The 25,968-nt window shown below is 40.5% G+C and overlaps 3 protein-coding genes and 1 non-coding gene across 4 annotated transcripts; 3 read left to right on the top strand and 1 right to left on the bottom strand.

Annotated features, from left to right (window-relative positions):
- Positions 1–290: 290 nt before the first annotated feature.
- LOC134671968 (uncharacterized) lies at positions 291–9,533 on the bottom strand. The gene is made up of 7 exons (XM_063529852.1): positions 8,085–9,533; positions 6,577–6,749; positions 5,803–5,940; positions 4,588–4,673; positions 3,749–3,906; positions 1,347–1,625; positions 291–888 (listed from the first exon to the last, which is right to left on the bottom strand). The coding sequence occupies exons 1-7, from the start codon at positions 9,319–9,321 to the stop codon at positions 683–685; spliced, it is 2,277 nt and encodes a 758-aa protein (XP_063385922.1). The 5' UTR covers positions 9,322–9,533; the 3' UTR covers positions 291–682.
- A 194-nt stretch (positions 9,534–9,727) lies between these two features.
- LOC134671985 (ras-related protein Rab-2A) lies at positions 9,728–24,709 on the top strand. Its single transcript, XM_063529883.1, has 5 exons — positions 9,728–9,936; positions 11,755–11,914; positions 14,146–14,301; positions 21,739–21,919; positions 24,582–24,709. Exons 1-5 carry the CDS (start codon positions 9,891–9,893, stop codon positions 24,681–24,683), a joined length of 645 nt encoding a protein of 214 aa, XP_063385953.1. The 5' UTR covers positions 9,728–9,890; the 3' UTR covers positions 24,684–24,709.
- On the top strand, positions 14,986–17,604 carry LOC134671987 (uncharacterized). The gene is made up of 5 exons (XM_063529884.1): positions 14,986–15,252; positions 15,697–15,759; positions 15,845–15,907; positions 17,194–17,290; positions 17,406–17,604. Exons 1-5 carry the CDS (start codon positions 15,173–15,175, stop codon positions 17,577–17,579), a joined length of 477 nt encoding a protein of 158 aa, XP_063385954.1. The 5' UTR covers positions 14,986–15,172; the 3' UTR covers positions 17,580–17,604.
- Positions 22,779–22,852, top strand: Trnai-aau (transfer RNA isoleucine (anticodon AAU)). Its single transcript has one exon. It is a non-coding gene; the product is annotated as a tRNA-Ile (tRNA).
- Positions 24,710–25,968: the final 1,259 nt, after the last annotated feature.

Here is a 25,968-nt window from a genome sequence, read left to right as displayed (position 1 = left end):
GTGAGCGGGGCGCGCCGCTTTTTCACGCGCCGCTTTTTCATTTAAACGCTCGCGCCCCGCCCGGAAAACGCGCCTCTGGGGCTATTCATAAATTACGTCATTTCAAATGGGGGGGGGGGGGGGTCCGGACATCGGACGATGGTAGCATGACGTAGGAGGAAACGGGGTCATTCGAAGCATGATTTATGGATGATTTGGGGGGGGGGGGGGGTTATAAATAAGGGCTTTACAGAACCGATCTGCGACCAGAAAAGTGGGTCAGATCAGAGCTGCGATCGTTATAGAACCAAACTGGAACCAGAAGTGGGTTAGGTTAGGTTAGAACTGCGACCCTTACAGAACCGAACTGCTACCAGAAAAGTGTAACTAACCAGTGTAGTTAAAAAACCTAACCTGGGTTAGATTACGTTTTTTTATTACATATTTGTTTTTAGATATATCGGAATAGTACGTTTAGAGTTATACTGTATGTTATGGATTTAAAGTTATCGGAGATGAGATAGGTATGTAACCGCCTTGATGAAGGTTTGAAGTCTTAAAGTAAATAATTACTCAATTCAAAATTAGTACCTATTATTATAATTTATTTTACCCGAGCGAAGCCGGGTTTTCATCTAGTACAGGTTATATTCACAGGTTTCTGCTACCATCAGTGCAACACACTATTACCTCATGTTCCTCACTATCCGACGCCGAACTTCTCAACATGCGGGGCTAGTATGGGCAGTTGAGCGGCCGTGGTGAGTCGCTTGTGTGCCTGCGAGCCGGTGAGCGCGGCCACGGTGACGCCGGCCTGGTAGGCGGCGGGCAGCCGCACGTAGCGCGTGCGCGGCCCGTGCGCCGCCCAGCCGGCCGAGCGCCACTCGCGGATCACGTTTACTACTTGACCTGAAAATAAAATTAAGATTCAAACGAGGGCTTTTTACCCTTTACCAGGCTAAGTGATATACATTTCCCACATATGACACCTCAAACATGTGTTCTATTTTCGATGAGTAAGACTGACATTTGATAGTCATTTTTGGATTGTCAGCCTGGTAAATGGTTAAATATAGTTTAATCACAGAATAGATTCTTACTGCCGCTGCCTAATAGACCGAAGACCAGGCGCAAATGTCATCGGTCACCGCATACCGGGCAATAACTCGTAAAGTGGTTAGGGGCGATGTGTAATGAACCCTCGTGGACGTCAGCTGCCGCTTCGTTAGTGGGTTGAGGAACGGTAGCTATAGCTACCCAAACACGTAAGCTATCTCATCCCGGATGAAAAGTGAGTTTCGGTCATAGCGCGCATTCTCTTGTACACTCTATAGGATTTCGAAAGTAAAAGTATTCCGATAACTCACCTAAAACGTTAAACGTGTTGAACCTCCTATCCGGCACAGCCATCAGCGGGGTAAGATCGGTATCCGGGGTGAATCTCGACAGCACGTCCCTGGTTCTAACCAGCAGAACCGACGGCGACGTAAGTTTCGGCCACAGCGCGCATTCTCTTGTGCACTCTACGGGGTTGCTGAGGTAAATGCCGCGAGGTGAGACGCCGAACACCATTTGATGGTGCCACGCGTCGGGGATTTCGCCTTCGCAGCCCACTTGCAGGTTCATTGTTAAAATTGGGACGGCCCCTGCAATAAAAAGGGAGAAAATATTAATTAACCGTATCTGACCGATTCTTCTTCTTCTTCTTTATTAGGGGCTATATAAGGCTCCAAAGCCTATGTATCACTGCGACCATTCCAGATCTATTGTGATCGCCACCTACTACAACTCTCGATCCAACCCTGCAACTTCAAACAGCTGCAGGATCCTTTTGGTCTCGAGAGACTTTACCTCCTCCGGGCGTAATATGTGTCCGCGCAAGATTAGGTCACGAGTACGCATTAGGCAAGGGCACTCTGTGAGGATCTGACCGATTACAATTTTTATTAAAAGTTTCTCAATTTCAAACACATTTTATCGATACATAATAACCGTTAATTTCTAATGAATTTGCATCCAACGGTAGGAGTAATTCAAATTGATAAAACTCGGCTTCGCTAAAGAAGTTATTTTACTGCCACACATTTTCAAAAACCAATGATGCTACGCAAAAAAAAACTGATCAATCAAGTACATAAATCTTTCTCTGACGATCGATTGCACAAAATCGTCTGTAATCTTAATTATGTTCATAGATATATTTCGGTTTTCTGCTTAGTTATGTTAACCGTTTATCAAGCTAAGGGATATATATTTCCCACAACTACGACACTTCAAAAATGTGTCGTATTTTCGATCAGTAGAACTGACATTCGATTATCATTTTTTAACTGTCACCCTGGTAAAGGGTTAACAGTCCAATCTATCCGTCGATTGAGGTCATGCACTTAAAATCGCCTTTGTTGTAGGTATATGTTAAAATTGACTACTCTATACAGGGTGAAATTTAATTCACTGGCCAAATTGAAACAACCGAAAGAACTCGAAAAAATATTAAACACGTGTTTTTTCTTTTAATAGCGCTCATTACTTTTTTTTCGAAATAACTCATCATCAAGTTGTCCTAAAAACCTCGTACGTTATGGTGAACCGACAACTACCCACTACACCCGCTTCTCTCTTATCAGTTAAGGTCATTGACACCCCGCCCCTCCCGCTGTTTGCAATCGCGTCACCAATTATGAACCCTATTGCAGCGAGATTACCTACATAAGTTGCTAATTTTTCCTTTCATATTAACGGGCTTAGAACCGTCAAAATGCAAAGGCAACCCATTTTTAATCTAAAATTTTATTTCTGACTAATGATTATTAACAAAACCTCCGTGGCTTAAAAACAATGAGTAAAAACTAGGTCAGGAATCTTTGCATTCAGGCGTATTTAAAAAATTGAATCAACTTACGTACATTTGATTAAAAATCGACGCAATTAACGAAAGTCCCACGAGATGGTACTCTTGGATTCAATCCTTGTCTGCGAAGGCGTGGAACGGATTCCATTTCGTATAATCTTTGTGCACCACGTAAACACTCACCACTTAATAAATAACACCGTACCACTTCGTAATATTCCCGGTTCGAAAACATTTTTTTTAACCTTAGTACGCGCGCGATTATTATTTTAAGGTTGGCGAGTGACGAGTGACTAATCATTTATGCTTACCGTTATGTTTACCGCTAGCGCGGAATGGTTTAGTTTAGACTACCCTCGAAATTGATAAACCTGCCTACCATCGCCAACACTAACTGGGTGGACCCTATTGCAACGATTATAAGTTTTAGTGAAGGTCAGATAAGGGTTTTGCTGGTGTTGTTGTTAAAACCTACTATTAGGTTTGTTTACATTTGTGGTAATAGGGTGACCACGACTCGTGGAAAATATTTAAAAATTGAAAAATGAAAATTAAAAAAAAGTGTACTCTTTTTTTTCGCTAAATAGATTCCTTAAGTGTAACCTAGTGCCGGGAATGAATATGGCCAGTGATTTAAATTTCACCCTGTATTAGAATGATCACAAAAAATACACTATAGAATAGACCGACCGCTTAAACGAGTCCGCGACTTAGGGTCGGTTGCAGCAAACTGTTCGTATCGTTAAGAGTTCGGAGAAGGTGCGGGCGCCGTACGCCTGCCGCTCGCACCGTCCTCGCCACCCAGTAGGACTCATTTAAGCGGTCGGCAATTAAGATAAGGTCGGAGCTTGGTCAAGAATAAAAGCAGACGGCTGATTTCTAGGGGCGAAATTAAATGACAGGTGGGGTAATTCTGACCTATTGATATCCAGTCCGCCAGCCAATGCGACAGGGACACCGCACGCTCCGGATACATGGGGAAGAACCGGGCGGCCACCAGACCTTCGGAAGCTTTCTGGATCCCGTTCACGAGGTCGGCCGCCGTGCAGCCGGCCACGCAACGCGATAACAGGTACCTGTCGACAAAGTGTTCACGTAATGTAAACGGATTATATCACATAGTATAATAAATTTAATAGTTATTTGTTTTAAAAGGGGGCAAAGTTGTTGTTTAACCGCTCGTGCTAATATTGATACCCGAGCAAGCGAAAGATTCCAAAATTGAACCACGAGCGTAACGAGTGGTTCAAAAAATGGAATCTTGAGCGTTGCGAGGATTTCAAAGAACGCGGGTTAAACAAAATTTGCCCCCGAGTGAAACACAAAATTTTTCACCACACCAATCCGAAGCAAATAGTAAAATATCAAACAAAACCAAACCAAATTAAATCCAAATTAATGTTATTAAATATTTATAATCCAAAATCATCACTTAAAAGTCAATTCTACGAGCAATCATAAGAAAACAACTCTCAATTGGCATTTGATTACTTTGCCTCACATGTGAATAAAATGCAACTTTGCTATCCGTTTTTGAAGTGCAAAGTAAGCCTTTCCGAGCTGGTGTGGTGAAAAATATATGCCAACGTTTCCAACACTTCACAGCGTTCGGATCCACACAGAGCGAGCATACGCGCGTAGACGTGCCTCGCGCGCGCCGCCTCGGCCGAGACACGTCAGTGCCCGTTTTGTGCACGAGGAAATTGCCTCGCGCGTACGCTCGCTCTGTGTGGACCCGGTCAATGATTATCATTTACCTGGGTATTGGCGCGTTGTTAGCTCTCTGCCTCGTTCCAACAGCTGTATTGATTTTTTCAATGTTAACTGGAACGCCTAATGCAATCTGTAAACCAAATTAACGAAAAATCATTATAATATGTGACGTATCCAATCAAAAGGTACCACATTGTCAGGTTATTCTTATAAAGATACAAGGGAAGTCTTTTCACCTATCTTTGCATTCCCTAATATTGTTTGTCATAATGAACAGTTGTCCTAACACTAAAAACCCTAATTTTTGTTTCCCTAAATATTGATTACTTATCCTAATGTTATTAAGCATTTTTTTTTGCGAGGGTCGCAGTTCCAACCTAACCTAACCCACTTTTGTGGCAGCAAGTTCTAAAACCTAACCATTTTTCAGAACCTTACATTATGGAAGATAATCGTTATGACAATTGATCGTTAGGGCATGTGCCCATTAGGACAAACCAGTTAGGGCAAGTGACTTTAGGACAAACGTTGTTAGGGATTCAGAATGACACCAGATACAAGCAAATTTCGTCGTTATGGTAAGCGACAAAGTGTTACCTTTTGATTGACGACGTCACATATAATTTTCATAATAATTATGCATGCCTATTGAAGTGTTATTTTTCATAATAAAGAAGAACTTATAAAAATTGATTTTTATTTAGTTCAAATCGTGATTGTGATTGTGAAGAGCAAAATAGTGACATAAGACTATTATTTTTATAAATGAATTTTTCGTCTCCAATTTATACAGCAATGATACCAAACTTGACCTGATAGCCACATGTAGGTAAAAATAGAGAACAAACTGGACACGTTTTTTTCCCTAGAGTTGCCAAGAGTTAATCTCGTGGCTAGGACATAAGTTGAGCTTAGTACCCGCGATCCAAGGAATAAAAGTGACAAACAGCATCGCCTGAGACAAAAGTGCATCTATCTACGTCTGTATCTTTAGTTATTGAAATAAAAGTAAACATACAATTTGTACATTTTCGGGTAGTTATAACATTTATTGGTTAACCGACCAATTACAAAACCGCCTGGATGACTACTTTAACCTACATTATTTGATCATATAATGTTTTCATCTACCCTCAACTGGCTTTATGAACCATTTGAAGTAAATGTTGTTTACTTTTATTTAAATACCTAAAGATACAGAGTATACATCCGTAACAAATAGGTCTACGTCATGACAATATTAGACATAAAATACTCACGAAAACATTAACGACGGCGGTGGCGCCGCACGCGCTGACGCCTATCTGCGTCACTTGGCGCTCGCAGGCCTCCCGCTCCGACCACACCATGCTGGTAGGCGGTTCTGTTACTCCTAAACTTGACGGGCCTTCCCCGGACTGTAGGTAAATACATTAATAAGTTTGTCATTTGATGTTCAAGAGAAAAATCTTCAAATTATTTTGTATATTTTAAATTTATTGCTCAAAATAACAACTTAATGTACAAAAGGCGAACTTAATGCCATGAGGCATTCTCTACCAGTCAACCTTAAGGCAAAGCAGAAAAGATTGTAGTGTTCTTGTTGTGTGATTAACTACATTAGATACTAAGTCGCGGAGGCCGAAACTCCTAGCCAATTTCGGCCACCAGCATTAACGTATAATATCTAAGGATGGGCTAATGTTGTTGTCCTAAGGCACCCAAGAGGTGCAAAGGACGGGCTAATAGGGCACTAAAAATGGTACTAGTTCAGCGGTGTTACTCACGAATTCCAGCCAATCGTGCATTCTAACGCAACTAGTTGCGACCAATAGCGCGCGTAATGCGAACTCGTCAACCAATCGCGCGCGTAATGCGAACTCGTCAACCAATCGCGCGCGTGATTCGAACTCATCAACCAATCGCGTTGTAGAGGTTTCACACCGCTGTACTGGCCCCTGTCATGCCTCATTATTATTGCCCGTAAAGCCAGTCCCTAGATATCTATGGCAAAGGCTAGAACAGGGTGAATAATTAATAACATGGATTATTACCACCGCAACTCCTTCAGTCTCTTCATCCGATCGATTCTTCTCCAACATCAGTTTCTTCGCCATGGTCATGTGGAACAGAGCGGTGGAGACATTGACAGGGTCGATCCCTGAGCCTTCACCTTGGTTGATCTGATGTGCTAGGGGCGCCTCCTCTTCTTCCATTTTTTCGTCATCTGGGAATAATGCATAGTAAATGACACATTAATGTTGACCATGACCATATAAGAATATAAGACATTCGAAAAAAAAAATTGATAATGGTTAAAAAATACCAACCCACAGTATTCTCTCCTAAAGTTGCAAGCTCTCCATAACCATAGGTTTGTACAAATAGCAACACTCCTAACTGTACATTGGTGGAGCTTATTTCTTAACATTGAATTTATTTATATTTTGTGTTGGCAATTGTACCATTTTGTTGTAATTGTAAATATGTATATAGGTAATCTTAAAATGCTAGATTGTAAGTAAAATTTGCATGCCTATACTCTCAGTGAGATGTGATGTTCGATTTAAGAAGAATGTTACCACCTAATTTATGTACCACATTTCTGGCAAATAAATGATGTTTCTATTTCTAAAGGCATAAGGTCCACCGATGTACAGTTAACAGGGTGGGTGACGGTATGTAAGTTCAGTGAGTATTATTACATATGTGAGATATTTGGATATTTGTTCCTACATCGCTAAAAATTTCTGAATGGCTTTTGAATTGATCAAATTCAGCACACAGACCTTTATTAATGTATATACTGAAGGACAGGATTTTTTTTATCCCAATATTCATCCCCTATGTGAGTGCAATAGGGCAGTGGTGTGGGGACATGTATACACTAGTATTGTATATTATTTGTTTCAAATTAACTAATACCATATTTTAATTGAAAGTGATATTGCCTTTGTCCTCATACGCACTATGGTTAAATGACCAATATAGTCATTACTTAACAGCAACCTAATTATTGACCAATTAGTCACTGCGCTCACAACAAAGCATCATTATAATACAATGTTTGTTATCAGTCCGTAGCATTATCAATGTTTGAGGTGTTACGCAGCTTAATGGACAAAACTGAAATTATTATTGGATGCATTTATCAAAATTAGGTAAATAAAATATTTAACTTCATACCTATTTAAATTTAGTTTGAAAACAAAACTGGACAAGTGCGAGTCAGACTCGCCCACCGAGGGTTCCATACTTTTTAGTGTTTGTTGTAGCGGCAACAGAAATACGTAATCTGTGAAAATTTCAACTGTCTAGCTATCATGGTTCATGAGATAGAGCTGGTGACACACAGACAGACAGAAAGTGAAGTCTTAGTCATAGAGTCATGACTCACGTTTTTACACTTTGGGTATGGTAACCCTAAAAGCCAAGGTTGTGCGTTCAAGCTTACTTGCCTCAACAGTCCTAATTATTCTAATTAGAAATTAAATGCATAATGAGGGCAAAATGTTATGTTGTTCCTGACCTGCACAGCATAATTATAATTAAATATACTTACGATGTAATACTTCTCTAGGTGTAATCAAGTCTCCATTTGTAAGATGCAGGCTGACAGGCAAAATGCAGGGACCCCGAGCCATTGTTCTACGAACTTTCAGCTGTTCTCCTTTAAAATTAACATGGGTAATGTAAGGGCCAAAGGTGTAGTTGTTCCCTGAATCTTCTCTTGCACTACTGTGTGCTGTAGGAATGCCTCTGCTAGTGGATGGCATGCTGTAATGGTGGCTAGAAGGCTCCGGGCATTGTGATGTTGAACTAACCGGTCTACTAGGCTCTGGGTTCCTTAATGGAACAAATTCTGGTGTAGGTTCCCTTAACACTGGCTCATTCTCCTCAGGCATGTTCACAGCCACATCTAAATCGGCATCCGGTGTGGACTCGTCACCTGTGTCCACTTCACAAGAGGGTCCAGGGTCAAAGTCCATTTCTAAAAAGTCCATATCAGGGCTTGAAGCTCTAGAACCATGTTCCCTAGCATTTGCTCCTGCAGGTTGCTGTTGGTACAATGGGGGTATGGGCAGGTGTCTGTCCAGGGGGAGACCCATGTCAAGACTGAAGAAGGAGCTAGGCAGGTCTGCCAAGTGCTCCCCACCTCTGTAAGTGTAGATACAGCCATCTTCAGAGCCTAAAGAGTAGTCATCATTACCAGTGTCACTTGAGCTGTCATCTGCATCTAAGTTAGGCCTGTTTAACTTCAAACTTGAAGGCCTCTTCCTATTTTCTCTCAGTCCTGCATTGTCAAAGAAATTATCACAAACCCTGCTTGTGGCACTTGTTGAGGGGAAATTTAAATTGTAGGTGTTTCCAGCTTTTTCCTGGCACACCTTGTGCCTCTGGCAGGTCTGTAGTTCCTGGGTGCTGGGGATGCCATTATCTCGCGCAATAGTATCGCCCTTGCTGCTGCCTGCAACCTCAAGGTAACTGTTGTTCACCCTGGCACCTACAGCCTGGCTGCTAGCTATGTTTTTATTACAACACTCCTCACTGTCAGCGGCGAGTCTCCCCGATGGCCCTGGCTCGCCGCTGCTCGAGCAGATCAAGCGCCTTGAATGGGTATCATTCGGTGGTACGCAGTTTGTGTCATTGGAAATGGAATCCGACGCAGGACGCACATTTTCACTATTCTCGTTCAAACCTCGCTGTTTTGATGCTCCTTTACAATTCCTACTTATATCATCTTCACTATTCAGTTTATAGGATTTTCTCACACAACCACCGTCTTCGATAGAATCCATGGCTACGATATCACGAAATTCGTCGGCATTGTAAACATTAATTAACTTTAAGGTTACCAAAAGCAAGTTGAGTAGAGATTAAACGCGTGGTAATTAATTTTACACAAAACACAAACTATTGCTCATTTATGACGACAATCAATTAAAGTAACATTATAGAAGCATGAGAAGTATTACATTTCTGAATAATAACAAAAACCCAAATTGACATTTAGTTCAACAGACTCGCCTTCAAAATAGTGTTGTTTTCAGTTCAGTTTCGCACTGACTGAATGATCGAAATGATCGAATCGAATGATTAATCGGTTCAATATCAGTTTTGTTCGCGTTTCTAACTACATGCTTGTGGTTGTCATCGAAAAAAACGCCTCAAGTTTCACTCACTCTTTCGTTCCCTAAATCATTCATACATTCAATCAGTTTTCAGTTTTTCCACAATGACAAGTTACTTCGACCAGCTGTGAAATATCTTAAAATTGCGTCTCAATTAATAACAATTGCGCTTTAAAACATTACCCGTCTTTGTTCTTATTCGGTATTTACTAAGATCTGAAGAATAACAGTTCGAAATGGCATACGCTTACTTGTTCAAATACATCATCATTGGCGACACAGGTATTGATTTTATTTCCTGATATTATATCTACTAATTTTTTTTTTGTTTTCGTTCCGTGTTATCTAGGATGTAAATAGGTCCGTCACAAGTTTCGATGTAAGCTTTAACGATGGTTCATATAACTTGTTACGTGTCTATTAGTGGTGTAAGGGATGTGTGGATGATTGTTATCTTATATTGCCTCTTGTTTTCCGCCCACGCTCGTTTCAGAACGCTTAATATTCAGCGCATATCTTAAATTCGTTAGTGATTATTATAGGGGCAAACAGGCTATGAGTAGATCAGTTAAACAAGAAAAGTTTGCAAGTCAAGGACCTCCTTTGTTTGTTTTTCTGTTGGTTGTTTAGTTTTAGAAATGGCACATTAATTATGTAATGTAAATAAGCATCTAGAAATGTTTTAGGTTCCATTTAATGCAATATCATATGTACATTTTTAGGGTTCCGTACCCAAAGGGTAAAACGGGACCCTATTACTAAGACTTCGCTGTCCGTCCGTCCGTCCGTCCGTCCGTCCGTCCGTCCGTCCGTCCGTCCGTCCGTCCGTCCGTCCGTCCGTCTGTCACCAGGCTGTATCTCACGAACCGTGATAGCTAGACAGTTGAAATTTTCACAGATGATGTATTTCTGTTGCCGCTATAACAACAAATACTAAAAACAGAATAAAATAAAGATTTAAATGGGGCTCCCATACAACAAAAGTGATTTTTGACCAAAGTTAAGCAATGTCGGGAGGGGTCAGTACTTGGATGGGTGACCGTTTTCTTTTTGCTTTTTTTTGTTTTTTTTTTTTTCCATTATGGTACGGAACCCTTCGTGCGCGAGTCCGACTCGCACTTGCCCGGTTTTTAATTGCAGACATCATGTAAAGTCAAGCTATGAATCATTAACATGAAAATTATTGATATAAGAAATTCATACCAACATATGTTGATTCATAAAAAAATCACATTTAAAACCTTGTCTTCTTTATAATATTCTATCGGGGATGAAATAGCAACTCAACTCTACATTACAACTTGGCTATAGTTGGTCAGACCAATTTGTCAGTCAGTAAGAACTAGGAAAACTATACTCATCCTTTTCTTTTGGGTGCTAGTACTAGTGTAAGACAAAGATAGTATGATTCTCTCTGTCTATGATTGAAATGAGACTATATTTGGAGATTTAACCCATAACCAAGATTACTTTGTTCTCAGTTACAGTTCACCTGTTACAATAAACATACTATCTATATCTATTGATCTGTATGACTAATGTTTCCAGTATGAGTGTTCAATCTATATCTACACTACATCTCTACCTTACTAATTGTTGTGTTCAGTCACAGAATAGTAGTACAGAATACATACTGTCTAACAAAAACAATGTTTTACCATAAAGGGTAAATAATGTTGTCCCTCCCAAGTGCATGCAGTCTCTTTCTCTCTCACTAGGCTGTGCCTTTAATTTAATAACAGCTTGGTGATTCATATGTGTGCATAATGGATCCAATATAAAAACAAATTGCAAACTGAAATAAAATAAATATTGATATGCCGCTGTGGCCCGGTGGCCGAATGGCATAGGCACCTGCCGCAATAGCAGAGGATGCTGGTTCGATTCCAGCCTGGGGCGCTGGAGGCCTTGGTCACTTCTTCTTAGTATATGTCATTAATTTCAGTTTATAATTTATATAGTAGTGTTTCTACTTGAAATAAAAACAAATGAAAATATTTTATGAAAATAATTTAATAGTTAAAACTAATTGCATTAATCAATTTAGAAGATAGTTTACCTATTGTAAATCAATGAAATTGTAATGTTACGAATGTTTAGGTGTCGGCAAATCATGCTTGCTGCTACAGTTCACGGACAAGAGGTTCCAGCCGGTGCATGATCTCACCATCGGAGTGGAGTTCGGAGCCCGCATGATCACCATTGATGGCAAGCAGATCAAACTGCAAATATGGGACACGGCTGGACAGGAAGCATTCAGGTATGTTCTGTTTTCCACATTAAAAAGTACAAGTTTAAAGGTTTGTTGCAGTTAGCAAGTGTGGATTTCCGGTACCAGGCGTGGCGCCCTCTGCGATTTTGCCGCTTTGCTACAGGTAGCTAAAAGTACATCCATTCCACACCAATTTTGGTGGCTAGCCATAAGGCGCGCGTGGCGCTGTCGCCACCTAGCGGCCATATCTGTCTTGATCGTAACCGACGCGTTTTGTGAGAGAGTGAGTGTTCTGTACCTGGTACTATTATTTATTTTATGCCGCTTAAAAAATCACTTCCTTCGTCATAAGTAAAATATTAGGCACCAACCTAAAATAACTCTAGATCAAATAAGATTTTTATTTTAATAACAAAACAAACTGCATCCGTAACCAACTTCATTGTTTTGGCTACCTACTAACGGCGTATTGAGAAAAGAAAACAAAGATAATGCTTAATCAATAACTTAGATTAGGAAGTGTTCACCTAGTTTATAAATATAACAATATAAAAGGTGAACATACTTGATTAGTAAAGGCTTGTTGTATGAAATACACATTCTGTATCCATTGTTTGGGATTGAGGTTGCTATTTGGTCTGTTAACGTTGCTTGTTTTCGATCCAAATAGTTCATGCTTTAGTAGTTTAAGGTTAAATTACACATTGATAATTTCTTTATTAATGCACAACAAATGCAACAGGTATTTTATTTATTATATTATATTTTTTTAGAAACATACAGTCGTTTACAAACAGTACTTATACAATATTGCTAAAGTTTAGACCTAGAGTTTCATTTGTTACTTACATAAAATCACCATGTAAAAAAAATCATTATGTAAAATCATCTGTTTTTTTTTAAAGTTACCCAAAACTAAACATTTGAGAGCGTAAAGAAAGGAAAAGATGAATTAATACTAATAATTTTATTAGGTAAAAATAAATTTGTATGTGGAGTGGCCTGAGTTTTTATTTATTTTGTGATGTGTTAATAATACATTATAAATTAATTAATTACATTATAAATTAATTAATTACATTATAAATTATAGTCTTCCTTTGCAGAAGTGTGCTTTAAAGAATTTCACGCATGACTGAACTGAACAAACCAACCTTTACTGACTTCAGTATGTTGACTCGAGCCATTTTTCGTACAAGTGTGGGGAAGTGAGCGATTGATAAGTTCTTTCACATTTGGATGAGGAGGGTGGTTCAAAAAACATTTTTTTTTATTTTCCGACGGGCCACCCCCTTATTTTGTTACACTTATTATGCTGATAAAATACACCAAGTTTCGTAATTTTATCTCAACTACAAGGGGGTGCTCAACCACTTTGAAAATTTTGTATGTTGTATGAAAACCAAAAAAAACAAGTATTTATTATTCAAAATTTTATTTAAGTATCTGTTTTCACATTATTTGCACATGTGATTTATAAGTTTTTAAGTAGAAAAACATTTTTATTTCAATTTTTTATAATTTTTCAAAAGTAAGATTTTTTGAATTTCACCTAAAAAAATCATAAAAAATAGAAATAAAAATGGTTTTTCACCAAATAACTTTTAAATCACACTTTCAAATAATGTGAAAACTACTACTTACATAAAACTCAAAAAAATAATAACTTAATTTTTTTGGATTTCATACAACTTTGAAAAATTTCAAAGTGTTTGAGCACCCCCTTGTAGTTGAGATAAGATTACAAAACTTGGCATATTTAGTCAATAAAACAAGTGTAACAAAATGGGAGGGTGCCGCTTCTTCTAGCTAGAGTTTGAATTTTTCCCATACAAACGTGAACCACCCTTGAGGGCAATCCTTTATACACAAAATGACATTCTCAGTCTTTGTTTTACAACAGCGGATTTAAATATTCTAGCTAAGAAGATTGATTGAAAATTGGTCTACATCCTATCCTATATACATGTATATGTATGTAAGGTTTGTACGTATGGCTGTTTAGCTAGTTAGTAGTGACTGTAAGCCTATCTCAAAAGCTGACGATTTTGGGATCGAATCCCCCACTACCTAATACCAGTGGCGGCGCGTCAAGCATATCCGTAGGCAAGCGGGGGATAATTTGGCTTACATATTTCCTTTATAACTCTGCTCAAACATCCAAAAACAGGCAAGCCGGTGGGAATCGGCTTTTATGGACACGCCGCCTCTGCTACCTACTGATACGCGTACCTCCTTTATCCAACAAATGATATGCGGTAATACAAAACAAATTCCAGGTCGATCACCCGGTCATACTACCGCGGCGCGGCGGGGGCGCTGCTCGTGTATGACATCACGCGGCGGGACACCTTCAACCACCTCACCACGTGGCTGGAGGACGCGCGCCAGCACTCAAACTCCAACATGGTCATTATGTTAATTGGCAACAAGAGGTAACTGTCACTGGTCATTCATTTGTCATAACTTTCCACGGAATCAAAATCTGCGGAAAAGAAACAAATTAGTTAGCACTTTCACAAATCTAAAAATAGTGAACTCCGGTCCTTATCATATGGCAGTCACAGTATATAACAACATACCGTCAGAACTAAAACATGTAGAGAAAGATTCAACATTCTTCAACAAACTAAAAAAGTTCTTACTAAAAAACTCATTTTACAATATAAAGGAGTATCTTAATTATAAGTCTTAATAATATCAATTGTTATTAAGTATTAGTTTTTAAGGCCGTTCCCTGAGCCAGAAATGTAAAAATACCCCAATTGTTATCCTATTTTTCTAAGAAACGTTGATATTTGTAGACGTGGGAAAAATATATATAATTCTTGATTATATTATCTTTCATAACACAGCTTTCGATACACGATTCATAACACTTCGCTCGATACAATTTATTCCCAAAGTAACCTCCAATTCGAATTTATACTCCAACTTTACTTGTTTCTTTACTATGTGACACTATGAAACAAAAAAAGGAGAAAAATCAATCATAACTATAACAATAATTTGACAGCTTTAGAAAAACGATAATTAGAGGCAATATTTTTAAAATAAATAAACATCAACTAATTCTATCGTAACAAAATATTGACTTCGGCCTGCATGTTCTATCTCCGTCCGTCTTTCGAAATGAGACAGTGATGGCTGAGCGCTCGTGCCAGACGGACCTGTACTACGTGTCCCCAAAACAAATATAAGATTTAGTTATAAAAACTGTTCTGTGTTGTGTGTCCTAGCACCTAGCTAGCTAGCTAGTTGTGGCTAGTGTGTGTTGTGTGTATACCGTGTGCACCAAAACCTATAATGGGTAACAAGCAACTCATTAAAAAGAAGACATCTCGAAAAAGACAACTCAGAAGATTCCAACAAACAATGGAACAAACGTAAGTAAAAATGTATATTTATTACACAGTGAAAATAAGTAATTATTACTTAATTTAATATATACTTGATCGTACTAATTAGTAATCCATATAACTTAAAACATTCTAAAATTTAATAATCGCTCCATCTACCGGTTAAACACTGTCATCAAGTCATCATCCAAATAGCTTAAAAGGATATTGCGATTCGCGACGTTTACACCACGCGGCACTAGCGCCACGGCAAAGCAGAAAACATTGCCGTCTATGTGTGCGTGTCCGTGAGTCGTAGTTACGCGGTTGCGGTGTAGTGGGCCTTCCTATAAATACGAGCACACAGTAATACATGTAACGCACACAATTACACGCATAAAGCGTTCTAGCAATCCATCCACCTATCGAGGGTTTGAACCTCAGCTCGTGATTTGTCATGCGTCTAAACTTTTTGCTTTTTTGTCTTTCTAGGAAAAGAAGAAAATTGGATAATTTCACAGCCGAAGATGATACTATATCTTTAGACTACATCGAGTGAGTATAATTATTTGACTTGTGCTTTTTAGCCCTACCTACGTAACACAATTCACTATATACTACAATTTATCTTTATTTACAGACTGCAAAATATGGAAATGGAATCTCCGATTTCATCAAAGTTGAAAGTCAGTCAAAATAACGAGTAAGTTCTAATTCTAATTGTGGCATTATCTATGAATTCTAATTGTGGCATTATCTATGAAAAGGGACCTTATTGTCTATGGCGCTTACGACGCACTGCGTCGCGCGGCGTGGTATTTATATCAGAGCATCGTTAATAATGGCGGAAGCGCCATCGACAATAAGGTCCCTTTTCATAGATAACGTCACATATGTAGGTACCTGTGTCGCGCGTAACTTCGTGCGTTGCGATAAATACCTACCTACTCACAGCGGCGGCGTACGAAAAGACCTTAGTTGGATACCTACTGTTTTCCTATCAGTGCAGATGCTCTTGCTCTATCTTTTTATGCTTTAAATTGATAGTCTCAATTATTTGGACATATTTCGTACTTATTTTCCTAGATGGCTATTAGTACTACCTACTTAGCAAATGTTCGCCGAAAACTAAATAAAATGTCGCCAATCAATAATATCGTACGAGATACATTGCCCTCATCAGTTATTTGATATTCTCCAAGAGGTACTTAATTTAAAAAAAACCGGCCAAGTGCAAGTTGGACTCGCACACGCAGGGTTCCGTACCATTACGCAAAGAACGGCAAAAATCACGTTTGTTGTATAACTATTTATTTTATTCTGTTTTTAGTATTTGTTGTTATAGCGGCGATTGAAATTCAATCATCTGTGAAAATTTCAACTGTCTAGCTACCACGGTTCATGAGATACAGCCTGATGACAGACGGACGGACGGACAGCGAAGTCTTAGTAATAGGGTCCCGTTTTTACCCTTTGGGTACGGAACCCTAAAAATGTACACTGATAAAATGTAATAGGGTTGCATGAGTAAGTCCCGGAAATTAAAATCCCGGGATTTACCGATTGTCCGTACTTTCGTTATTCTTTTACGTTTTTTTTTAATGAACTGATAGTTATTTTATATTATACTACCCTACACAATAGTAAATGATTTACTTTTCTTGAGCGTGTTGACCGATTTTTTATTGCGCGAGAGACACCTCCAAAGTGGTAAAATGTGTCCCCCCCCCTTAACTTCTAAAATAAGAGAATGATAAAACAAAAAAAAATATATGATGTACATTACCAATATTACCATGCAAACTTCCACCGAAAATTATAGTTGCGTATTACCTATTCTCACATGTATCGTACAACGTTTTACAGTACATATAGCCCTTTAAATATTTGACATACATACGTAATGTGTGTGTGCATTATCGCACTAGTGCGGTAAAGTCCATATGTGCTGTAAAACATCATACATTTATTTAATTTTGGTTTTGACAGTGAGGCGACCAGCTCAAACATTTTGAACCCACGCATTGCACAGGTGGATGACACTTATCGGGTTCCTAGTCTATTAGAGGAAGAAGATACCCATGAGGTAGGTGATTATGATATATGTATACATTTTTCACCTTATTATAAATCTTTGACGTCGACTGTACATGATGTGACAAATTGTAAATGCTAACACTTACAATATATTTTATTTTCAGTTACAAATATCGTTCGATTTGGAAGAAGAGCTTCCTGACAAAACCGTCGGTCGAAGAATTGTTGCAATTAGTAATTTTTTTACAAAATTACAATCGATTTGCAATCATGGACCCTTAGGATGCGGTATTCAAGAAATGCAGTTGGTTGGAGAAGTAAAACATGGGCATAATTGAACTTGGCTCTCATTTCACATTTATGTTTTTGTTGGGAAATCATTACTTTTGTGCAAAAAGTAAGAAATTACTAGTGTTAATCATAAAAGCAGTTGTGCTGAAAACGAGACCCTCGCTAACGCGCGGTCAACTGTCAAAAATTTTCAGTTTTCAATATTTTCTTTTTTTATACGCCTTTTAGTCTACCTTCATGCCAAATATCAAGTTTCTAGGTTATCTAAAAGTGGGTTAGGTTTTTGGTAAGTCTTAGGTACTTAATTAATCGAATAATTATGAATATATGCTTTTTTACATCAAATTATCAATAATTTTCAGTTTTCAGATTTTTTCCTCTATACGAGTATACTCCTAATGGTCTACCTGCCAAATATCAAGAAGGTTAGGTTTTTGATCCATAAGTCTAAATTAATAGGGATGATGACACATGTTGAATTTTACAACAAAATCTAGTAAAATACATAGCAAATGAGCAATTTATCACAATATTGTGGATATTAAAAAAATATATGGAAATAATACAAAAGTACAACGCCTGAAAGTTTCAACATTAAAGTTCTTTTCAACTTCCAAAAACTACAAAAATAAGGATACCATTCGATTCCTCACATTTTATCCAATAAAAAATTGTATGGAAACTATATACATAAACGCAATATTTCACAGACAAAATCGCAATTTTCTTGTTTTGTTCATACTTCAAGATGGACTCTCTGTGACCTTGACGTTTTGTTCGGGGCGTTTCGCGAGTGAAGTACGACTGTCGGACTTTGACTATCATTTCTAACTTTTGTATTCCTTTAATGCAATGGATACCATATAGACTTTTGATCCTAAAGACATACCTGATCGATTGATACCATAAATGAAAATTAGTCATCTAGCCTATTATCGATATATGTATTTTTCTTCATCAAATTATCAATAATTTTCAGTTTTTAGATTGTTCCCTTTATAAACTCCTAATAGTCTACCTTGGTGTCAAATTTCAAGTTTCAATTTCAGCAATCAAGGTCAGCTGGAAGTGGGTTAGGTTTTTGATCTATTAGTCAGTCAGTCACAAAAATGCCGGTTTTTAAACGTTAATTTATGAATAAATGTGCAAAATTGCATGTGAGTAGGTAAAATTGATTTCAAGTTGTGAAGTGGTTTGTTTAACCCTCGTGCCTTGAAACCCTTGCAAAGCTCAAGATTCCATTTTCGGTATTGAGAAGGACCAATATCGAAATATCCGGATTCCGGGATTTATTATTCGTTGATAGGTTGAAACTTGGTTAGGGCATGCAATATCGGATCATTCTCAATCCCGGGATTGATTTCCGATATTGCATGTCAATCCCGGGATTTCAATATTAATACCGGTATTTTGATATTAATTCGGATTTTTGCGATATACGAGAAAAAAAGCTAATATATTTGACAATAGAGTAGATCCGAGTACCTATTTGATATAATTTCAATTTGAGACCTCTACACGTTCCTGAGAAAAAAGTTCCTCTTGAGTGATTCGACGAACCTATGGAACTCTGTAAAATGAATAAATTTGATTTACAGTCATATGGTGCTATTTTACAGCACTAGTGCGATAATTAGCAATTACGTGACTATGTCGAAAATTCAAGGGGCCATATGTATGTAGGTACTGTAAAACGTTGTACGATACATATGCGAATAGGTAATTCGCAACTCGTGTCGATTCAAAACGCCACTCGTTTCGAATTTCCTATTTGCCGCACTTGTAAACGTAATGTAGGTAAGGTTTACTCGGGTAATTCCGAATGTCGAAAACTGTCGGATAGTTCCGAAAAGAGACTTTTATTATGATGGAATTAAGGGTGATTTTCATCTGAATTTCGGAATTATCCGACATTCGGTATTACCCGAATACACCTTACTATTACAATATGGTGCTGCTTTACCGCATTAGTGCGATAATTAGCACATTACGTAACTATGTCGAAAATTTAAAAGGCCATATTATGTACTGTAAAACGTTGTACGATACATGTGCGAATTACCTATTTTTCGCACTTGTATCGGTATGCCCTAACTTTTTAGGGTTCCGTACCCAAAGGGTAAAACGGGACCCTATTACTAAGACTTCGCTGTCCGTCCGTCCGTCCGTCTGTCACCAGGCTGTATCTCACGAACCGTGATAGCTAGACAGTTGAAATTTTCACAGATGATGTATTTCTGTTGCCGCTATAACAACAAATACTAAAAACAGAATAAAATAAAGATTTAAATGGGGCTCCCATACAACAAACGTGATTTTTGACCAAAGTTAAGCAATGTCGGGAGTGGTCAGTACTTGGATGGGTGACCGTTTTTTTGCTTTTTTTTTTGTTTTTTTTTTTTTGCATTATGGTACGGAACCCTTCGTGCGCGAGTCCGACTCGCACCTGCCCGGTTTTTTTTAATAAATATCGATGATATACCTGCACAGTATACCTAATAAATAATGATATTATAGAAAACTTGCAGTCATTAATTTGTTTAAATATAAACTGTATTTACCCTTATAATTAAATATTATTGAAATAAGAGTTGACTTCATTAAAATGAATATTTAATTTACACTATGTTTCATTTATTTTTCCATTTTAACTTTTAACGCCATCTATGAGATGCAGCATGCTTTTTCAGTATTAAGTAATACGTTTTACAAATCAGTGTCCTGTTAGTTCATTTCAAGTCGCTACTTCTTGCGTGGCGCTGTTGTATCGTCATTGTATCTAGGGGCGGGACGGGTGGCGTGAGGGGAGCCTCGATTGTAGATTTCATTTGGGTACGGGAACGGCCTTAAGTCTTTATGTATATTGCTGTGCCCCAACGGGGTTTATGCTGGAACATGTAAATACTTTATCATCTTGTAAAACCCATAATAGCAATGAATAAATTATGAAAATTAAATTAAAAAAATAATCCACGTTGGAGACATGTTGTGCAGACACAGCGTCAGTTTGAAACCAGGCGCTGCACTGTACTGGACGCTAACCGCGACGACCGGTCTGGCCTAGTGGGTAGTGACCCTACCTGTGAAGCCGTCGGTCCTGGGTTCGAATCCCGGTAAGGGCATTTATTTGTGTGATGAACACAAATATTTGTTCCTGAGTCATGGGTGTTTTCTATATATGTATGTATGTATTTATCTATATACGTATGTATATCGTCGCCTAGCAGCCATAGTACAAGCTTTGCTTAGTTTGGGGCTTGGTTGATCTGTGTAAGATGTGAAAGATGTCCCCAAAAAAAAAAATCTTATGAGCGGTAGTGTAAACCTATTATAGTATCTTATTTTATCCTGTCCGAATAAAAGTTCAGTTGGATTAGTTTGCTATAAAATAAGCGTACATCGGGAAAAAAATCAGGACAAATATTTTTGAGCCAAAGTAAGTTCCAATCTAGGCCATTTGGTACGTCATATTATACGAGAAATCTTTTGTATTGTAGATACTGTGCTGTTATCTCTTTATGCTATACAATACAAATGCTGTTTTTGTTATTGAAATGTATGAATAGAATCTAACGATCGCAAATTATTGTCATAGATGACAATGGTGTAAAAGGCAAATTATTCGCAGAGAGAGCTGTTTAGCTCAGATTTAAAATTATCAATGATGATGGCCTTGACTCAAAAAAATTAAATGAGGTCTATGATAATGATAACGTGTTAATTGTATAAATATAACATGTTTAAAATATATAATTGCCAATTGATAAAAAATATGAATCAATAAAAGCAAAGAATGTGTCTAGACTAGACTGACGAGGTTATTTTCAAACCTTAATGATATTTGTTCGAAATAACAAAATTTACCGCATTTACAAATACCAATTATAATTTAATAATCTATTGTATGCCATTGTGGCCCTGTTATCAACAAGAGCGTTGCCAAGGGGGGTGAAATTGATATCGCTAAAGACCTAGCGATGGAGTGAGCATACATTGTACACAGTCTGAGGCACCAGCGCGCCACTCTCCGACCTTCGTCACCGGGCACGGCATTCACCCGCCAGCTATGCGGTCGCGGCTGCCGCTCTCGCTATGGTCTTAGTAGTCATTTGCGGAAGTGCCGCACTCTTATGGACGCTGTACCATCATCTTATTGATGTTACAGGCCAATGATGATGATGATATTATATATTTTGTTCTAAACAGTGATCTGGAGTCGCGGCGCGAAGTGAAGAAGGAAGAAGGCGAAGCGTTCGCGCGCGAGCACGGGCTAGTCTTCATGGAGACCTCTGCGAAAACTGCCGCCAACGTGGAAGAGGCCTTCATCAACACCGCTAAAGAGATCTACGAGAAGATCCAGGAGGGAGTCTTCGACATTAACAATGAGGTTAGTTCGTCAAAAGCCCATTATGCATGTACAGTGGCGTTCAAAAGTGCATGGGTAGATGTCGATCGTGATGCCTTAATATTATGGTTTAAACATCTTTTTAGGGTTCCGTACCCAAAGGGTAAAACGGGACCCTATTACTAAGACTTCGCTGTCAGTCCGTCCGTCCGTCCGTCCGTCTGTCTGTCACCGGGCTGTATCTCACGAACCGTGATAGCTAGACAGTTGAAATTTTCACAGATGATGTATTTCTGTTGCCGCTATAACAACAAATACTAAAAACAGAATAAAATAAAGATTTGAATGGGGCTCCCATACAACAAACGTGATTTTTGACCAAAGTTAAGCAACGTCGGGAGTGGTCAGTACTAGGATGGGTGACCGTTTCTTTTTTTGCTTTTTTTTTTGCTTTTTTTTGTTTTTTTTTGCATTATGGTACGGAACCCTTCGTGCGCGAGTCCGACTCGCACTTGCCCGGTTTTTTTATTTATTTGGACGTCACCTGCTAGTGTTACATACTTTTTAGGGTTCCGTACCCACAGGGTAAAAACGGGACCCTATTACTAAGACTCCACTGTCCGTCTGTCTGTCTGTAACCAGGCTGAATTGTGATATCTGTCGCCGCTATAACAACAAATACTAAAAAGTACGGAACCATCGGTGGGCGAGTCCGACTCGCACTTGTCCGTTTTAGAGCACCGTACAAAACTTTTTTTTATATTTACATCTCTTGTAAGTACATACCTTGTATGGGGAAATAATCGATCGCTAATCGCATGTCGAACAGCTGCCTATCTTTATAGTCCTGCAGTGTCGATGATGTGATAACTTAAAAGCGTATTTCGCGCGCTCACACATCGGCCCATTAGCTCAGTTGGTTAGAGCGTCGTGCTAATAACGCGAAGGTCGCGGGTTCGATCCCCTCATGGGCCACTTTCTTTTTGCTTTTTTTTTACATTTCTACAAAGATCAATGAATATGTCTCAGGTAATCCTCGCGTTTTTATTTTATTTATTAATTATTGCTAATAAAAGAAGATATTTTTCTAACATTTTTAATGCATTTTGTTGTATTGTGTGATTTTTTATTCTGTGGTTAGACCAAGAAAAGTCTGAAGAGATTTTGACAGCACACGCAGTGCCAGTGTTATTTATACGCCATAATTTCATAGTTACATAGACCAAGAAAAGTCTGCAGCGCTTTTGATAGCCCACGCAGTGCAAGTGTTTTATTAGACGTCAAACTTCTATGAAATGTCGGTTGTCAATAAAGCGTCATTTCCATAAAGCTTATCGACAACCAACAATGTCATGTCAAACTTTTAAAATGTCACATAATATGATGTAAGGTACCCGAAGATTAACTGGGGTATTTACAAAATATTTAAGCGGGTGTCGCATGTCGATACTTTTAGTTTTGACAGTGAATTTGACAGCATTCCGACTGACAAGGTTCACGGCGGCGCCGCACGCTAAAGGCCCCCTACAAAGGGTTTATTAGTAATAAATTATTACTTTTATTAGTACTAAGACTTAATAAATAATACATAATAGTACTACCCCAGAATAAATAATAGTACTAGGTACAGAAGACTCATTCTCTACAAAGCGCGTCTGTTACGATCAGGACATATATGGCCACTAGGTGGCGACAGTGCGGCTTATGGCTAGCCACCAAAATTGGTGTGGAACGGATGTACTTTTAGCTACCTACCTGTAGCAAAGTGAAATCGCGGAGTGAGCCACGCCTGCTTAGGCACTGGACCTTACTGGATCTATCAAAATAGTGTTTTATACAATCGTGATATAATAGAGAGCTTTTCAGTCGAGTACCGTGTTTAGGCAACGAAGCTTGCTGAGTTGCCTAAGTGAGGTGAGAGATTGAAAAGCTTCATTATATCACTATTGTATTCAATACTTTTTCTACGAGTCAACAAAAATAATACTTTAAAACTAGTAGAATCATACAAACAAACCAAACCAAAAGTATAATACAGCTACTCGTAAGACTAGACTGCTACGCGCCCCGGCGGCCGCCGCTGCTCGGCGCGTTGGTCAACTGCACCTTCTAGTAAATCATGAGGCCCTGGTACTTGCTCCGCGATAAATTCAATTTTTAGACAGTTGTTTTCTCGATTTTGGCCACCGTAGCCTATGGAGACTAACAAGCAACGCTTAGTGGTATTAGTAGTCTATGGATGTTGCTATATTAAGGATGTCACATGCGCGTTTCTGACTTATAACGGAATTGTTTCTATACTTGGTCAAGCAGATCTTGTCAGTAGAAAAAGGCGGCAAATTTGAAAAATGTAGGCGCGAAGGGATATCGTCTCATAGAAAATTTGAATTTCGCGCCTTTTTTTACTGACAAGATTTGCTTGACCGTCTATACTATACATCAACCTAAAATAAATAATTAATTTGAGCTATGGTTTTGTTTTATGCTCTCGATCGCGGCGAGCTGTGATTGGTCAATTTCATTATAGTTGACTAAACCGTATCAAAATGAATATTATAGTTGAGTTGGGAGCTCATACATTAAAAATACCCAATTGCAGTTTGGTATACGAAATTTTAATTCAAGAATTACAGTCGACGAGTAGAATAAAATTGAATTGAACGTATTTTTAGGACGGCCTGAAAGTAAGTGGTAATTGTTTCAGGCGAACGGTATCAAGATTGGGCCCCAGCACTCGGGGGGAGGTGCGGCGGGCGGCGCGGGAGGCGCGGGCGCGGGCGGCGCGGCGCCGGGCGGCTGCTGCTAGGCGCGCGCCTGCACACACTGAGGCGGCTGCCGGCGCACACCGACACAAGGTGCGTGTACGTGTAGTCAGCACGCGGGGGGCGCGGGCGCGGCGCCGGGCGGCTGCTGCTAGGCGCGCGCCTGCACACACTGAGGCGGCTGCCGGCGCACACCGACACAAGGTGCGTGTACGTGTAGTCAGCACGCGGGGGGCGCGGGCGCGGCGCCGGGCGGCTGCTGCTAGGCGCGCGCCTGCACACACTGAGGCGGCTGCCGGCGCACACCGACACAAGGTGCGTGTACGTGTAGTCAGCACGCGGGGGGCGCGGGCGCGGCGCCGGGCGGCTGCTGCTAGGCGCGCGCCTGCACACACTGAGGCGGCTGCCGGCGCACACCGACACAAGGTGCGTGTACGTGTAGTCAGCACGCGGGGGGCGCGGGCGCGGCGCCGGGCGGCTGCTGCTAGGCGCGCGCCTGCACACACTGAGGCGGCTGCCGGCGCACACCGACACAAGGTGCGTGTACGTGTAGTCAGCACGCGGGGGGCGCGGGCGCGGCGCCGGGCGGCTGCTGCTAGGCGCGCGCCTGCACACACTGAGGCGGCTGCCGGCGCACACCGACACAAGGTGCGTGTACGTGTAGTCAGCACGCGGGGGGCGCGGGCGCGGCGCCGGGCGGCTGCTGCTAGGCGCGCGCCTGCACACACTGAGGCGGCTGCCGGCGCACACCGACACAAGGTGCGTGTACGTGTAGTCAGCACGCGGGGGGCGCGGGCGCGGCGCCGGGCGGCTGCTGCTAGGCGCGCGCCTGCACACACTGAGGCGGCTGCCGGCGCACACCGACACAAGGTGCGTGTACGTGTAGTCAGCACGCGGGGGGCGCGGGCGCGGCGCCGGGCGGCTGCTGCTAGGCGCGCGCCTGCACACACTGAGGCGGCTGCCGGCGCACACCGACACAAGGTGCGTGTACGTGTAGTCAGCACGCGGGGGGCGCGGGCGCGGCGCCGGGCGGCTGCTGCTAGGCGCGCGCCTGCACACACTGAGGCGGCTGCCGGCGCACACCGACACAAGGTGCGTGTACGTGTAGTCAGCACGCGGGGGGCGCGGGCGCGGCGCCGGGCGGCTGCTGCTAGGCGCGCGCCTGCACACACTGAGGCGGCTGCCGGCGCACACCGACACAAGGTGCGTGTACGTGTAGTCAGCACGCGGGGGGCGCGGGCGCGGCGCCGGGCGGCTGCTGCTAGGCGCGCGCCTGCACACACTGAGGCGGCTGCCGGCGCACACCGACACAAGGTGCGTGTACGTGTA

The sequence above is a fragment of the Cydia fagiglandana genome, chromosome 16 (assembly GCF_963556715.1).
Source record: "Cydia fagiglandana chromosome 16, ilCydFagi1.1, whole genome shotgun sequence".
NCBI classification, from domain to species: domain Eukaryota; kingdom Metazoa; phylum Arthropoda; class Insecta; order Lepidoptera; family Tortricidae; genus Cydia; species Cydia fagiglandana.
Note: the sequence above shows the minus strand (reverse complement) of the source record. Positions and strands in the feature narration are given on the sequence as shown.

What these genes read in the sequence shown, in the direction of transcription:
- LOC134671987 (XM_063529884.1), top strand. Translation starts at nt 15,173, where the DNA reads ATGGGTAACAAGCAACTCATTAAAAAGAAGACATCTCGAAAAAGACAA. An exon ending in CAACAAACAATGGAACAAAC is followed by an intron (nt 15,253 to 15,696) that starts GTAAGTAAAAAT and finishes TTGTCTTTCTAG; the next exon opens with GAAAAGAAGAAAATTGGATA. An exon ending in ATATCTTTAGACTACATCGA is followed by an intron (nt 15,760 to 15,844) that starts GTGAGTATAATT and finishes CTTTATTTACAG; the next exon opens with ACTGCAAAATATGGAAATGG.
- LOC134671985 (XM_063529883.1), top strand. Translation starts at nt 9,891, where the DNA reads ATGGCATACGCTTACTTGTTCAAATACATCATCATTGGCGACACAG. An exon ending in GCTGGACAGGAAGCATTCAG is followed by an intron (nt 11,915 to 14,145) that starts GTATGTTCTGTT and finishes AACAAATTCCAG; the next exon opens with GTCGATCACCCGGTCATACT. An exon ending in ATGTTAATTGGCAACAAGAG is followed by an intron (nt 14,302 to 21,738) that starts GTAACTGTCACT and finishes TGTTCTAAACAG; the next exon opens with TGATCTGGAGTCGCGGCGCG.
- LOC134671968 (XM_063529852.1), bottom strand. Translation starts at nt 9,321, where the DNA reads ATGGATTCTATCGAAGACGGTGGTTGTGTGAGAAAATCCTATAAACTG. An exon ending in ACCTAGAGAAGTATTACATC is followed by an intron (nt 6,750 to 8,084) that starts GTAAGTATATTT and finishes CATTATTCCCAG; the next exon opens with ATGACGAAAAAATGGAAGAA. An exon ending in AGACTGAAGGAGTTGCGGTG is followed by an intron (nt 5,941 to 6,576) that starts GTAATAATCCAT and finishes ATTTACCTACAG; the next exon opens with TCCGGGGAAGGCCCGTCAAG.